The 16,580-nt window shown below is 40.5% G+C and overlaps 1 protein-coding gene across 1 annotated transcript in view; it reads right to left on the bottom strand.

Moving 5' to 3' along the window:
* SI (sucrase-isomaltase) overlaps positions 1-16,580 on the bottom strand; it is a 632,954-nt gene that overhangs the window by 377,614 nt on the left and 238,760 nt on the right. The window contains exons 20-22 of the mRNA XM_069213228.1: positions 15,942-15,998; positions 8,549-8,673; positions 501-589 (exon numbers count right to left, since the gene is read on the bottom strand). Of these exons, the coding sequence (XP_069069329.1) occupies positions 501-589; positions 8,549-8,673; positions 15,942-15,998 (271 nt within the window). The remainder of the gene's footprint in view (positions 1-500; positions 590-8,548; positions 8,674-15,941; positions 15,999-16,580) is intronic.

Genomic DNA, 16,580 nt, shown 5'->3' with positions numbered 1-16,580 from the left:
TTTATAGTAAAAGTAACTAGTATTGTCTAGAAGGTGATGTGTTGATAAAGAATAGTTTTATGCACTACTATCTCACATCACAACATTTGGTCCACTAAAACCTTCAGGTCCACTCACTGAAGAAGATTATCCCACTCAAATGTGTCAGATTTTTTTCTGAAGATACTCCCTTCTCAGGTATTCCTTTGTGTTACTTTTCAATTTCTTCATTTCTTCTTTCATCATCATTTTGTCTCACCTCAAATCAGTGATCAACTGTTTTGCTCATACTTCCCTTACACATGAATAATGTGTTACTCTATTTCTAATGTTGCATTACTTCATTGAGAAAAGGCCACCCACACTGATTTACAAACTTGTACTGATCCTGAGAACTAAGGGCCAGATGTAGCAAAGGTTTTTACCCATTCTGTGTCTTTTGGAAAAAGTGTTCGTACATATGGCCCTAAATGTATAAACATATTTATGATGATTGAGGGTTTGAATCAAAACAAACTTACTTCTAGATTCACCATCATCCCAGTATAATTCACCTTTGGCTGACAGATTTTCATCAAGTGCAATAATGAGTCCCATAGGGTTTTTTCGGCTAAAAAAGAAATGAAAATATATGACACAACAATTCAACATTTTACAGGGTTGACGTATATGAACAGATCTATATCAATATAATTTTCAACACTATTTGGATCACACGTTTTAGTAAGTGTTTCCTAAATGTTTTCATTGTCTTTATTTTGTTTTATCTATACTTTCCACAAACACAAAAGCTCATTTTTATGAGCCCCTTGCGCCGCCTTGGGCCACATTAGCATAATTTGTTTTACATTAATGTGGCTTTAGGCTGGCAAAAATGCTGCGCCATATTTACAATGTGATGCAATGCACGCATTGCGCCCCTTTGTGAACCCTTGCGCCACATTTTGCCTGCTCCAGGCATAATGAGTGCAACAGGACTGTTCCAGCATTAGGAGGACCAGGAAAATGGTGCAGTGGAATCTATGAGATTCCACTGTGCCATTTTTAGCATCATTTTTAATGCCTGCCAGAGACATGAGTTAAAATAATGCTCCTATTGTTTTCAATGGGACTCCTTTCACTTTGCAGGATTAGCATCAACATTTGTGTCGCTAATCAAGCAAAGCACCGAACTAGCGTCAACATTTTGACACTAGTTCCCTAACGTGCACCATTGTGTGCCGTATCTTAAAAACGGTGCCCACATGGTGGTGTTAGGGGGATGCAATGGGGTGCAAAAAAGTGGCACATCATGACATGATGCGCCACTTTTAATAAATCTGGCCCAATGTGTTTCACGAATGCTCAGTAGCAAATTGCTAATTCAAGATGTAAAATATGGACTGATGGCTGGGCCTCTGCATTTATAACAAATGGATTGATTTATTATAAAATCCAAACAAAATGCTTAAAATGTTTACTTAAAAGATAATAAAGGCACCCCTGCACCTGTCTAAACAAGTGTGTTCCTTAATCATCATGCAGGACTGTTGAAGGCAATTTGTAAAACCTTATTTAAGAACATCAGCATTTTATCAGGCTTTTCCTGGATAATGGGTTTCATTTCAGCAGAGCTGTTAGGGCGTCACCCACTTCTTATAGGTTGATAGTTCTCTATCATTTCCCAAACCTTTCCTTGTCAGATTGACAATTTGATCTTGAGTAACTGTATATGATCATCTTCTTAGGCCCAGATCACAAGTAGGGCAGAGAGGCATGAGTGAATTAAGGATGCTGCAGGATGAGGTATTTTCCAAATTCAGGAAATGTCTACAATTTCTCTTTCAAACATGGATATCGGATACAATACACAAACGTTTGCTCCTATTGCACTCAAGCCTACATATTTACGTAATAACCAGCCATTTCTCCCCTAATAAATTTCAGCAAGTTTGACATGTAGAAACCTGACCTCATAAAAATTGTGAGGGTTGGGATTTTACTGCTCTGACTAAATACTGGGTGAACGAAATGGTGCATTTCTTTGAATTACAATCCCTGCATCAACCAGAGTTTTGGAAGCTATTATAATTTTATGACTTACTTCCGATTGGACCCACAGTGTGTACCCAACATACATCTGGACTGTCATTACTCAAATTGTAACAGTGCATCCTGCTGTCAACATTTGTGCCATTAACATACCTTAACTACAATTGTAAACATTGCTATGTTTGTAATGAATGATAATACAATTGCTATATGATTGCATACTTACTACTTCAATAACTAACTAGCTAATGTCTCAATGCCACTGAAGTGAACGTACATTCTTCTTTTGGAACACTGATACCCCTGCATGGACACCCCACTCATCCAATTTATCCACAGTCCTAAATGACAGCACAGTCCCTCACAGTTGAAAAAGCTGTGTCTCAGGTAGTAAGAATTCCACTTTGAATGTACAAAGCAGAAAAATAATGATACAATCCATTAATATTATTCTTCATATCTTCACAACTGTTTTCCATAAAATGGAGTACCTGTGTAACAAAATAAATTAACCCTTTGAGTCTCAAGTTGGCAATGTTATCCCTCGATTAAATTTTGTTCTATCACTTGTTTATCAGACGTTACTGACCATGAACCAATCTCTGACTTTTGTGTAATTTCTATCACCCCCACACACACCACATCTCATAACTTCATAACTCTCTCAGTTCAAATGCCTATACTGTCCTGCTCTGGTAATCCTTTGTACATGTAAGAAAACAGACCTTTTGCAGATTCAGCCCACTTTTTGCCCCCATTTGGACTATTAGCTGCCGGTATTACGACTCTGAGAGTACACTGAGCCCTATTGTCCAGACCTCAGTGACAGCGTTTGATCCCTTTACAAATGTTATGTTGAAATGGGTGTCCCTCACTGGCAAGTACTGGTATACTTATAAGTTCCTAGAATATGATACCCAGAGCATGGTAGACAAGGGGGGTTATTACAACTTTGGAGGAGGTGTTAATCTGTCCCAAAAGTGACGGATATACCACCAGCCGTATTACGAGTTCCATAGGATATAATGGACTCGTAATAAGGCTGGTGGTATATCCGTCACTTTACCGTCACTTTTGGGACAGATTAACACCTCCTCCAAAGTTGTAATAACCCCCAAAGTGTCCACACAAGGTTGTAGCAGTGGTTGTGCCACCCTGTGTGGGACAAAGTGACAGCATAGCTCAGGACTTGAAAGGCAGTGTCACACTGTCAGTTCACCTTTGTCATTAACATGAATGAAAAAGTGTCCTAGTCTCTTGAATATGAAAGGCTACTCGAAGGAAGGTCTAGCAAGCCCTATGACAAAGAGATGTGTATTATTAAGCAAGACATATGGGCCCATATTTATACTTTTTTACGCAAACAAGCCCTGCGCTGGTTTGCGCCAAAAAATTTACCGCCGGCTAACGCCATTCCAACGCACCAGGCGGGCGCCTTATTTATGGATTGACGTTTGCCGGTGTTGCGGGATGGTCAGAGTAAGAAAAAATGACTTAGACCAGGCAGCGCCAGTGTAGGGAAAAATGGGGGTTGTGCATCAAAAAATGGTGCAAGTCAGGTTAGAGTAAAAAAATCATGGCTCTAACCGGACTTGCGCCATTTTTTGACGCACAACCCCCATTGAAATTACTCCTGTCTTAGCAAAGACAGGAGTCATGCCCCCCTGCCCAATGGCCATGCCCAGGGGACTTCTGTCCCCTGCGCATGGCCATTGGGCACAGTGGCATGTAGGAGGGCCCAAGTTAGGCCTCCCTATGCCATAAAAAATAAATACTTACCTTAACCTACCTGTACTTACCTGGGATGGGTCCCCCCATCCATGGGTGTCCTCCAGGGGTGGGTGAGGATGGCAGGGGGTGTCCCTGGGGGGAGGGAAAGGCACCTGTGGACTGCTTCCATGGTCAGAGACCATAGAAATGAACCCACAGGTCCCTTTACGCCTGCCCTCACCCAGACATTAAAAAACGGCGAACAACAGGCTTGCCACCATTTTTAAGGGCCCGTCCCTCCTGTGCGTCAAAATGAGGCGGGAGTATAAATAAGGCGCACAAGCCTTAAAGTCATTTTTTGGACAGGAACGCCTACCTTGCATGTCATTAACGCAAGGCGGTTTCCTACATCCAGAAAATGAAGCACACAGAGGAGTTTTGACGTTCGCTGGGTCGGGCGTCATAGTATAAATATGGTGTAAGGTTGACACCCATTTTAGGTCAAACTTTTGACGTAAATTCGGCGCAAACAGAGTACAAATAAGCCCCATAGTTTTAAATAATTTCTTAGCAGTGTAGCTGAGGAACGCAAGTAACACCATTGGCTATCACAGAGTTACTGGCTGGCATCTCAGCCTGGTTAACTTCTGAATGGGACTACCTAACTGATTACTGTAAGGTATCAAATTAATTGTGCATTAAATGCAACATGATGGTCAAGTAGACATGTATGTCACTTTTAAAGTGCACTTTCAGAATGTTGCCATATCACTCTGTGCCCCAGCTAGTCCATTGGCTTCCCAAGGACCCTGGCTCACAGACAGCTTTCTGCCTGCCTGAGGAAACATCTGAACGACTCCCAGGTTCAGGAACAAAGATAGTTGCCGCAGACTGAGGTGTATTTCCTCCCCCAGGATGGCCACTAGGAGTGTTCGCCCAAAAGATAAGCTTCAAATGGAAAGCCACCTTTGAAAGGCAAATGTTGATAACACTCCTCAGCAGACTGCCTTTTGATCGTGTAGACAAGTTGGAGACAGGGACAGTGAGGGGAACCCAGTGTCACAACCAGTTTTCCCGTACGCGTGTAGCCCTTCTTTAGCCACACCTCTGGGGCGGCATTGCCAAGCTCCTGACGTCCAAGGAAGAGCTGTGCTATCTTGCAAGGGGCAGGAATGTTGCACTCTGGGTTAGTCAGATGCCACAACAGACAGCAACTTTGTCACCCAAGAAGAGGGGACCTATTAGCTCATTGACTAGTGACCATATTATCCCACTTGGCTCTTTCCTTGAATAAATATGGCACACCTAGCACCCTAGACTTCAGATCATGCTTGAATTGGAGAGAAGACCGAAGAAGGACTGTTCTGCTACCCTTGAACCCACACAAAGTAAGGCTGCAATGTCAGAAGCAGCGCACCTGGTGCCCTTTGGGCTAGCAAGTTTTTTACTGTGCCTGCAGCTCCTGGCTCAGGAAAAGGTTGATTTGCATCTCCAGCCCACCTCAATCCCTCCAAGCATAAGTTGGTTGATCTCCTGGAACCAGCTCCAGGGACACAAGAGCTGAAGAAGCCCAAACCTGTTGGTAACCACCGCAATAGTTTTGCTGCTACCAGTCAGAGGGCTCCCAAGAGGACAAATTAGAAATATACAAACGTTGCACCCAAGTCTGCCTGACCCGGGAGTGCTATCTAAGTCTTTGTTGTACCCAAGGACGCTAGCCCCCACCTAAGGATTTTGCCCTAACCACGGTGCAGACTGTCCAGTAGACCAGGATCAGCTGACCTGCTACTGCAACGTAGAGGACCCCGAGGGACCCAGATGTCTGTGGCAAAATTCACCTGTGGACCAAGGAGCAATCATAGAGGCACCCCTTTTGACCGCACTACAACCAAAGCATCCTTTGAGCATCTTTTGCCTGCACTCCTCAGCTTCAGGACCACTTTGTTGGAGATTGTTGTGTAAAGTTTGGATAATGCCATAGGCAATGAAAGCAGTTGTTTCAGTCCTCTTGTGCACCGGCCTGCCCCGTGCGCTGTCAGTGCACACGGGCAGGCCTGTGCACTAGAGGCCTGAAATGGCAGCATTCGCTGCCTACAGCCCTGGCCTGAATTCAGACCAGGGCCATTTCAAGCCTCTTGAGCACCGGCCTGCCCCATGTGCACTAACTGCACATGAGACAGGCCGGTGCACAAGAGGCCTGAAATGTCAGCTTTTACTACCTATGGCCCTGTCCTGAACGCACCCGATCTCAGAAGTCCTACACAGGGTTGGGCCTAACCAGACACATTTACATCCACTCCACAGCTCATGAAACTCTGCCTCCATGGAATTCCACTGAGTTATTAATCACCTCATCAGAATTCCATGGAGTGGAACTCCATCAGCTCCGCCCACACCTAGATAAAAGCGGTTGCTCCCTCCCTGTCTCCTCAACAGATCAAGCCCACGAAATTCTTGTCTTGCTAACTGACTCATCCTCTAATATATAACAGATCAATCCATTACTAGAATTCATACCTCAACTGTGTGAACAACGGGCCCCTCTCAACTGCCTCTCTTCCATGCAGAGAAAGCAACATATCTGCACACGGTGAGATGGATTTGGAGCACTTATCAATCTGTATCCACTGGTAATATTGTCCTTGATGAATTGTCAAAACTAATGGTTCCATTGCCAGGGCAAATACTGCTGGGTAAAAAGTGCATCCTAGCCTTCTGCCCCTACACATGACACAGGGGTCTGAAACAATAGTGACCATTTTAGTACCCCTGCCAATTGACTAGTATACAATAATTTGGTTTGCCACACAAAATCCTAGCCGAGTCCAATTCCCACCAACACTGCATACAGCTAGTCCCAGTGTAGTTAATGAAACGCTTTTATAATGTCAGATGACCACACTAGAACTGATGGGAATACTGTCAAAGGGCATCCAGTACTTATATCAGCCTCCTAATGTTAAGCATGGTGCTATGCTTAGATATGAAGCTATTTTGTTCAGAGTGAACAATGTCACTTACTCTAAGGAGCAATCAAGTCACTACAATTCTGCTTAGGATTTTGTAGTCAAAGTTGACCATTGACAATGTGTGGTAGGTGTTAATTTGTCTGGTGTCTATCTTTTTAGAGAGGGAAAACAACAATCATCTCCCTCACTGATTGTGGTAAGGATCCTGCATTCCGGGCCTCGTTAAAGATGTCCACCACTTTGTGGACCAGCACATCTAACAGTGTCACATAAAATTCAGTTGGTAGCCCATCTGATCTGAGCACCTTCACAGTTCATTCACAGTTACCTTCACTTCCTGTTTAATTATTTTGACTTCCAAAGCAGTTGCTTCTCCCTGCGTGTTCTAAAGGGGTGAGGCTGTCATACATAGTTCACTACTGCTTGAGTGCAAATGCTGTCTCTAGCCACAAAGCAACCTCCATAGTAGTCTTTAAATGCTGCATTGTTCTCGGGCTGTCACTGTATGTACTAGAGGCAGGGAGACTGGCGTTTGCTTCCCCCAATTCTACATCTCCAAACAGATGAAGTTCCCTCCAAACACTGATTAGAAACTTAATGTCATGGGCAAATGAGGGAACAGTCTGTCCAGGAATGCCAGTTGATCTGTATTTGAGGTATAAATATTGATCATCTTGATCATTGCTATATCTTTTCCCTGCAAATTGCCCATTACTGCAAAATGTCTCCCTTGTGGGTCAATTATTTTTGTCAAGGATTTAAAAGGTGTACCTGGCTTTACTTCAATCATCTCCGTGGGCATAATCACAGTATGCAGTAAAATACTTAAGGCCCAACACTTTTGGAAAAGTGCTTTCCCCTCAGCTTTTATGAAGAGCATTGCTTGGAAGAATGCAATCTGCACTCTTGTCACTTAATATAGGCTTGCACATTATAGTGCTTACTGGGAGAAATGAGATGGTGCGTTATCCATGTTATTATCTTTATCTGTTCCATCATCTGGAACGATATAGACATTAACCAGAAATATATAACAAACTCAGTGCTGTTTCCCCCAACCCGCCAAAAACTGCATACACAGCATCTTTCCACCTTCTATACTCCAATGTTTATGGGTTACATAGTGTGTCATAACACTGTTATTACTTTTCTCAGCATTGAAAACAACAGATGCCTCATTTACCAATTTCCTAGTAGTAACAGAATAGCAATTTGATCAGTGTTGCAAAGTCTCACGAAACATACGTTGTCACAATGTGTTCAGATGGATGAACTGTAAAGTTTATCAGAACATGATACAGATACATTTCAACTATATTTATCAAATTAGATTATCCATGGAAATTGTTAATTTTGCGTTTCAGGTCAAGATCAGTAACAAATACAATTACACTTGTGTCTGTCAAGGCATTACAAGTGTCCACGTTTGATAAAATTAAGATAGAGATTTCACAAGGGATTAAGAAATCAAACCAAACTGAACATAATAATTAATCTCACCTTAACTGTATTGCTGCAGATGAGCAGATAAAAAAATATGCACTTTAAAATTAAACACCCATCTATGTGATTATCAATAGGGTTATTGTTTCTATTAGTTTAGTACTTGGCAGTCAAGTTAAATTATAGAAAACATTGCTATGCAATCACATCTTTTCAATGCACTATCACAATGGGACATCCAACGTCAAACCAAATGACTAATGGGTCATTATTGCATGACTAATTAAATAACAGATAAAATACCTATTGTCATGAATGTGAGATAACTTCATAATTCAATGCCAACTTTTACTATCAGATCACTTCAACATTAGTACTAAATTGTTTTAAAAGAAATCAACATTTCAAGATTGTACCTGTGAAATGTGGTGCTTGCTGGTTGCTGTATTGGATAAATATGACCTCCTCTCAAATGAAGCCCAAGTTTATCCTTGGGAATTGGGATTTGAACTCTCTCCTTTCTGAACATAAGGCGCCCACCCTTAAAAAAATAAGTAGAGATGTATTTTATCTTTGTTTTTTTTTTTTAGTTCATCATATTGTGTAACATTTATGCTTGCATGGTTAGATGTCAATTCTTGACCAGAGGCTATCTCTTAACTAGGATATTTCATAACTGTTTCCAATCCCAAATAAATATGGTTATTAGACTTAGCTGATTAAAAATGTTTTTCTCTGGAGACAGGTTAGGGCATTGAATAAAAACAAACACTATGGCTGAACCTACATTTTGATTAAATGATTGTGCTGAACCCTAGCCAAGGAAAAGGGTCTGCAATTATAACAGTGCTTTCTGATTTTAGTGTTGAACTATATACATTTCTTCTGTCATCATCTTATCAAATTTGGTAGCCTCTAAAACATGACACTGTTGTTCTGCAATTAATGAGATTATAATTATCAAGCTAGCATTTTAGAAATTGTATTGCCTTGTTTTTGAATACATATGGTGAAACACTGTTTGCTGATGTCAGCGTCTGTTCGTGCCCGACCAGGACAAGGGGCTAGAAACCCTAGTTTAACAGCTTCCATTACTTTGCCCGAATAGCATCTAATTGTGTGGCGACTCTACATCCCCTTTCTCTTACGCAGAGATGCCCTCAGTGTAGTTATTAACCTTCGTACACAGTGAGTTTAATACTACCTTCCGAGCTGAATGCTATCATGGATGATTTTAATATTCACTTTGATAATTCAAACTGCAGTACAGCCTCCTCAATTATTGGTGAATTTAAAGCTGTTGACTTACATGTTCTAGTCAACTGACCTACCCATGAGGTAGGGCATATTTTAGAGCTAGTATTTTACAACCCCCCTTCGTACTTCAGCAGAGTCTCTGCTACCTCTTAGTTTGTCCACTCATTGGGTGATTCTAGTCCTAATCCAGAGCCTTGAGTTTGAAGAAAGGCTGCTGGCTTTTAGGAGCCTTTCTAGATGCTGGGCCAAATTCAATCCCATAGGTGTATGCAATTGTCTTCAAGAATCAATTACTAACTTAGAAGGAATAGTGGACCTCAATTGATGCACTGGATCATTGGATCCAGTCCAATTTGGATGTACTAATCTCATTGAAACTGGCATCAAAGCAAGTTCACACGCTGTGGTCCTATGGTTTATTGTCACTTCTTTAGCCTTAAAGAAAAATTGCAAGTGCTTGCAGCATGCTTGGCAGAAGCACTATTCCACTAAACTAAGCTGAAGGACGTTCCAAAAGCCTATTATTTGGCAATTAGGCTTGCCCAATCTGTTTATTATTTGGCTAAAATTGCCAAAGCCCATAACTTCCCTAAGGATTTTTTTCAGTTTATAGATTCTGTATTGGACCCTGCAAATGTATCGCCCTGACCTTCTGTCCTCAAAATTATTGCAACAAATTGGGGGACTTTTTCTGTAATAACATCTATACTAACTTTGATAATACGTCCACTTTAGACACCACTATTGTCAGGGATAGACTGGCTTTTTTTCAGCTTCTGGAGACTAGTAATTTTTGACTCTGTTAGATGCACTAAGTTGGACACTCCATCAGATCCTCTACCGCCAGATAAGCTAAGTATGGCAAGCACTATGCTCTCCCCAGTCTTGATTGACTTGTTGAGTCCCTCCTTATTTTGATCCGAATTTATGTAATTAATTGCCTCTAAACCTTTGCCTATGTAACTCCTATGCTATGTTTAGGCAGATACTTAAGAACTGGCTCTTCCAGGTTTCTGTTCTGCTCTGGTTACTTTTCCGCTAACACTGAGAAAACACATTGAGGTAGCCAGGTGTTTATAAATCCAGATAAAATTAAATACAATAGGATAGAATAGAATTCACAATCTCCCTCTCAATAGGTACATACCTAACCTCTTTCCAGAGCTTTCCAAGGCCTGAATATTGTAATAAAAGTGATCTACACTCACCCATTTCATTTTGGTAAGCAGTATTCTTTTCTAATGCATGTTTTTCACACTTTCCTGCTGTTAAAGAAATGAAGTCCCCCTACCCATTTAAAATGGTCCTCAAATGTCTACTGTATGTTTTCCTTAAAGGTAGTTGTGCCATTGGCGTCAAAGTATTCTTTAAGTAAATGCCTACAGATCACTTTTTGATCCAAGTCCAATAACATACTCATACCAGACCTCCAACTTGGGGAATTTCCCAAAACAAAATAACTTCTTATCACACTATTGAAAAACAGGGAAGTAAGCAAATGATGTGATAAAGCCAAAGACGAAATCAATGTTAACCTTCCTTTAAAATTTTTAAAATGTTTAGCCTGTTGAGAAACTCTACAAGCATCAATTAAACCACAACTCTTGTGGAAACATATAAGCAGAAAGTCGGAAGGCATTATCTTAATAGCAACCACAATTATTATCTGCATACTTGTGGGACGGATCCAAAGTTTCTATCCCTTGGTCTATGAAAAACTTTATAGTCCTCATCAATAAGTTTTGGGAAGGAATCCATTTATACTCCACAATCTTCTCAAGCCACTCTGGATCATTTCTTATGGGATCATAATAATTAACAATAGTACCAACAACATTATCTACATTTTATCTTTTATAAAAACTGTCAGATAAATAATGATTATTCACAATAGTTCAGGCACTTTTGCCAACTTTATCTCACACATTACAGTAAATTACTCCCTGTAAGCATGTCTGAATCTGAAGTGCAGGAGAGATGCAGTGGACTTTTTTGCATTTGCATTAGATCGTGTTTGGTTTGCCCAAAAAGCTCCTAAGATACAGTCTCTTTCTCTTAGCTAATAGTCTATTATCATTCAAGCAAACAGTTCATTCTCAACGGTGAGAAAACCTAGTTCAGCAATCAACATCACAGTCAAAAAGTGCATAGAATGAACAGAACGCAAGGGAAAAGAATTGCAAGCACTAGTTGATACCCAATAAATCAGATTGGGTTCACTCCACCTACAATGAATCGACAGAGAGTTAACTCAATATTTTCTTTAACTTAACAGTACACTGAAGACATTATGCCACAGCCCAGAAGATATGTTTTGATAGGAAGGTGTGTATGAAAACAAAAGCTTCTTTACACTGCCTAAAATTAGTGTGGTTCAAAAATAGGCAGCAGGAAGCAGCACCTAAGTGCGTAAAAAGTTTAAAAAAATGGAAATGCAGTGTTGATTGAGTGGATTGTTGGTGACAAGGACACAGTGGAAAAATCACATAGATAAAAAGAAAATCAGTAATGGGAACTCCCCAATAAAATGCATACTGTTACATCTCAAACTTATTTATAAATTCCTATGATATCTACAAAGAATCTAGGCAAGATATGAATCTGCCAGTAGGCTGGTAGTGTGTGGAGTATAATTGCTCACAGAAACTTTCATAATTTCTTTATGCATTCTCAGAGATTGGCACAGGTCTAGAAATATTTCCTTAACATCATGATTAAGGGGGTGGGGAAACCCCTAGGGTTGTCAAATAATTCTTGGATATCAACTCAATATATGTCAGCCATGGAATTTGTTTGGTACATCCAAACAAAAGTCTCTCTCTAATTTCTTTATTAAGGTAAAGGTGACAGTCTATTTTGTCTCTTCTCCTGTCGTAAGAAAGTGTAATAATTTACTACAGTTCAGTTGTGAATTATATAGCCAGCAGCCAGGGTAAAAGGCAGGTTATGCCGCATCTTGCAGCTGCTGCTTAAACAGTGAAAATGAAGAGTGATCAGCATAATGGATATGTTTATGGCACCATGCTTATTGCACCAAATGGGCCATTACAGGAAATATAGAATTTCTCTACATGTGTATGTAAGCATTCTGAGCTACAACATATTTTAATGTGAATCACATTATACTGTTATACTGACACTAACATACGTTTTGAGGCACATTAATACATGCCTTTTGATATGCTTAATTTTTCACTAAATATTCTGCTTTTATTCTCCACTTCCATGTGAAATAGCAAGAAACCAAGGGGTCTATTTACAAGGAAATGGTGTAGAGCAGTCCTGCAAGTAATGTTGGTGCTCTGAGCTGCGTCATTTCCAAAATGTAGGGATGTACCGTATTTACTAGAATACGGCACACCTCTGTGTTTTCCGCTAGCAATGGAGGTAAATCAGCTGCCTAGCACCAACTCAGGCACCCTAGCACCATAGTGCAAGGGTGCCTACATTGCAGAGAATGATTGTTTGATTGAAATGAGTACACATAGAAGTAGCAAATCGTCAATATTTAATAATTGCAGTACACATAGAAAAAGCAAAAACAAGGAGAAATAAAAGTATTTTCTCCTCGCTGCCTCATATTAAAGTGTCCTTGTAAATCTGGGGCAGTGTCAAAAAGCAATGGGTGTTGTGTGGTTATGCCTACAGCAACACCCACTGCATGCCCCTCTGCCACAGAAAACTGCATTGAGGGGCATATTTACAAGGCAGCATTAAGCCAAGCATAGTGGCTTAACGCCACTTTGTAAATATGGCAAAGGGCACAGCACCACCACAGCGTCACAAAAAGTGTCGCTTCAGTTCGAATAGGGGCTTGTAAATATGCCCCCAAGTTTCAGATTCATTAAAGATTTGCACTTTTGCAAAGGGGCCACAGCCATGAAAGGATTAACTTTCTCCTTGACATTTTGCATAGAGCTAAAGCTAGAGCATCACTTTCCATGCCATGTATTCCATTCTTCTATTTTGCATTAAAGCATTAACACATTCTTATTATTTTGTCCATAATGTGATGATATGATCTGCAAATTTGTTATGAGTTAGGTTAGACGTGGGGCCTGCTTTGAAAGATTATCTTTGCAAATTTGCCAACACTAAATTGTGAGGATTGTGACAAACTCTTGCATCTTCTATTATTTTGCACAAAGTCTAAAGCCCCTCGATTTAAGTTGTAGTGCCCTGGTCTAAGCCTTTTTGCAACATCTTGCACCACTGCACTTATGTTTTGGCATGAAATACAGTGCTCTAATTAATTTGGTTCTATAAATCCACTTTTGGGTTACATGGATCATGAAGTAGTTGGTCAATTTTGGACTCCGACCTTGAAATTGAGCAATTTGTGGGATGGAGGAATGTTAAGAAACTTGTTTTCTTCCCAATTTTCAGAAAGACTAAACAATATTCCTCTTTCCCACATCTGGCTGTGCTTTATTTTACAGCGAAGCTTTTTCACCTTTTCATTCATTGTCTCATTAATTAGGTGACTATTAATTTGTATATTTATTAGCATTTATATTCATTTAGGGGGCCTACCCTGAAAATTCAACTGTGTGCACCTGTTTAGGTCAGCCAAAGTTTCTAGGTTGGTAATAGAATCGGAACTGTGGTGAACTTTGGCCCAGGCAAATTTGACCGATACAGTATTGTTCCAAAATGAAAATGGTGGCTTGGAAGTGTAAACATATATTTTTTGTTATAGTTTTTTCCTCTTTTGGTGAAATCTGTCTTAACTGCCCTGACTATGGGCCTCATTACGACCCTGGGAGTCTTCAGACAGCCAGGGTCGCAGGGGTGGTCTAACCGCCGCCAAAGCAGTGGTCCCACCACTTTGGTGGTGGTCTGACACCACATTATGACCGTGGCGGTGGTGCCACAGTGAGACAGCCAGCACCACCAGTTTACCGCCATTGGCGAGACTGGTGGTGCCGGCGGTCCTAATATGCAAGGGTAGCACTGCATGCAGCGCCGCCCTGGGGATTACGACTTCCCTCTCCACCAGATTTTACATGGCGGTTGCACTTGGCATGGGCAGTGCAGGGGCCCGCATGGACAGCCCTGTTGTGCTTTTCACTGTCTGCACTGCAGACAGTGAAAAGCACAACATATGCAGTTGCACCCTATGAACCACTCATTGCTGCTGGCTCAATTATGAGCGAGCTTCAATGTTGTGTGCTGTTCCCTAGCAGGCCAGTGGAAAACTCGTAATGGGGCCCGCAGGAAAGACCGCAGGAGTTTGGCCGGCAGTCTTTTCTGACCGCCAAACTCCTAATGACCCCCTATGTCTGTGAAATTCTATCTTTATTCCCTTGGATGTTTTTTATCTTTCTATTTATGTTGTTATGGCTTATCACCAAAAACAATGAAAATGATGAACAACATCGCTCCTGTTGCATTAAGGGGGTATTAAGGAGGGAATAACCTGGACAGATCAGTGCAAACACACTTTATTTATGGGGTCTGGACATTCCATCAAAACATAATACAATCTTCAAGCAAGCGTTAAATAAGGGAGGGATGCTTTAATTTCAAATGTCTATCCCACAGCACAAATGCAATGCATGGTATGCTTCAGAGATTTTTGTGCCATAGGAATTTATATGCAAAAGAATGCGTTCAGCTTATGCTAGACAGTACATACTCATCTCCACCCATTGATTCAGGCCTGTAAGTTCTTTAAGGCAGCCTTTACAGTGTGCCAGTGTATGGCATGGCTGCAGCAGGAAGCCATTTTAATTGACCATGATTTTTCAGTGCTTCTTCCCTTGCAAAACACAATACTGGGCTTTGGTTGCTGGTTTGCATTGCAAGTTGTTTGTGGATATTGTGTTACTTTGAACATGTATTATGTGAAGCCAAGTACTTTCTGCCATGTGTTAAAAGGAGATTGTAAGTCACATCAGAGTCTTATGACTTTATAACAGAACTCACCCTCCTCTCCTGTTCCTTTATATTAGACCCTCTATATCAGTGGTTTTCAAACTTGTTAAGGCTGAGCCCCCGCAAGCGGTGGGAAAAAAAATAATCAAACCCCCCTCAGAATTTTTTACAATTATTCTATTAATTTGGCAATGTTTAAATATGTTTAGACCTGCTTAAACATAGCAGTTAAGTTCTAATACATTTTTAAAAATGTAATAAATGTTTTTCTGCTTAATGCTTCTTTTGGCCAGAGCCTGGCACCCCCCCGATCCCTTAAGAATGCCCCACTAGGTGGGGACTCCCCCTAATTTGAAGACCTCTATTCTACATCGTTGTGTAACTTCTCGGTGGCTTGTAATATTCTTATAATGCACTGCAAAGGCTAATTTATCCCACATATATATCAGGGATTAAATAAAGAAGATTTACAGTAACAGAGTACTAGAACCTGTGACCTGAATGAAGAGAGATCCAATTCATTTATGCCAAGAGGTGCACCATACTCTAAGCACCACTCAGATAAAATTAATTTTCATGACTGTGTGTCCCAAAGTAGCAATAAGAGGTGCACATTTATAGCTTGTGCTACTTGAATAAAAGCAGTAGATCTTTTATTTAATTTATTCTACTTACTGTCTCATAATCATACCACAAAGCATCAGGCACATAAGCTTCCACTACAGTTGTGTCCTAGTGAAAAAAGAAACTACATATAAATACAAATGAAAGTTTCAAAGTTTTGCACATTTAAAAATGTCAAACCACACTTGGGCATGCATCTAAAAGTTATGGTTTCACTTTCAAAAACATAAACAACTCACATGAACAGCAAAAAACGATCATAGACACAGAGATAGATTTAGCAGTGAAATAATTGTAATTATAATTATTTTTGCGAAGAGTTAACCTCTTTTGAAGGCATTAGGAAAGTCTGTAGTCGAACTGAGGCTAGGAGCTGTTCTATTGTAATAAAATGTTCTGTTATACAAATCATGTATTTCATCTGCCCCAATTGTGACATCTTATAATTTCTTTCCTATATTTACTACTGTCTGCTCTCTCTTCCATCACTTTCCACCTTACACCATATCCTCTTCACCTCGCTCCATGTTGCTCTTCAAATCTCTATTGTATCTGTTCCCTGATTGTATCTTACTCTGAGTGTATTTTACAATAGTAAGGGTGAGAGTTGTTCTTGATGATGGTGGGCAAGGAATAGAATGAGGGCGGGGGAGGAACATAAAGTGTGTCAAGCATCTGTTTGAACTGGAT

Source organism: Pleurodeles waltl, chromosome 11 (genome assembly GCF_031143425.1).
Source record: "Pleurodeles waltl isolate 20211129_DDA chromosome 11, aPleWal1.hap1.20221129, whole genome shotgun sequence".
Classification (NCBI taxonomy): domain Eukaryota; kingdom Metazoa; phylum Chordata; class Amphibia; order Caudata; family Salamandridae; genus Pleurodeles; species Pleurodeles waltl.
Note: the sequence above shows the minus strand (reverse complement) of the source record. Positions and strands in the feature narration are given on the sequence as shown.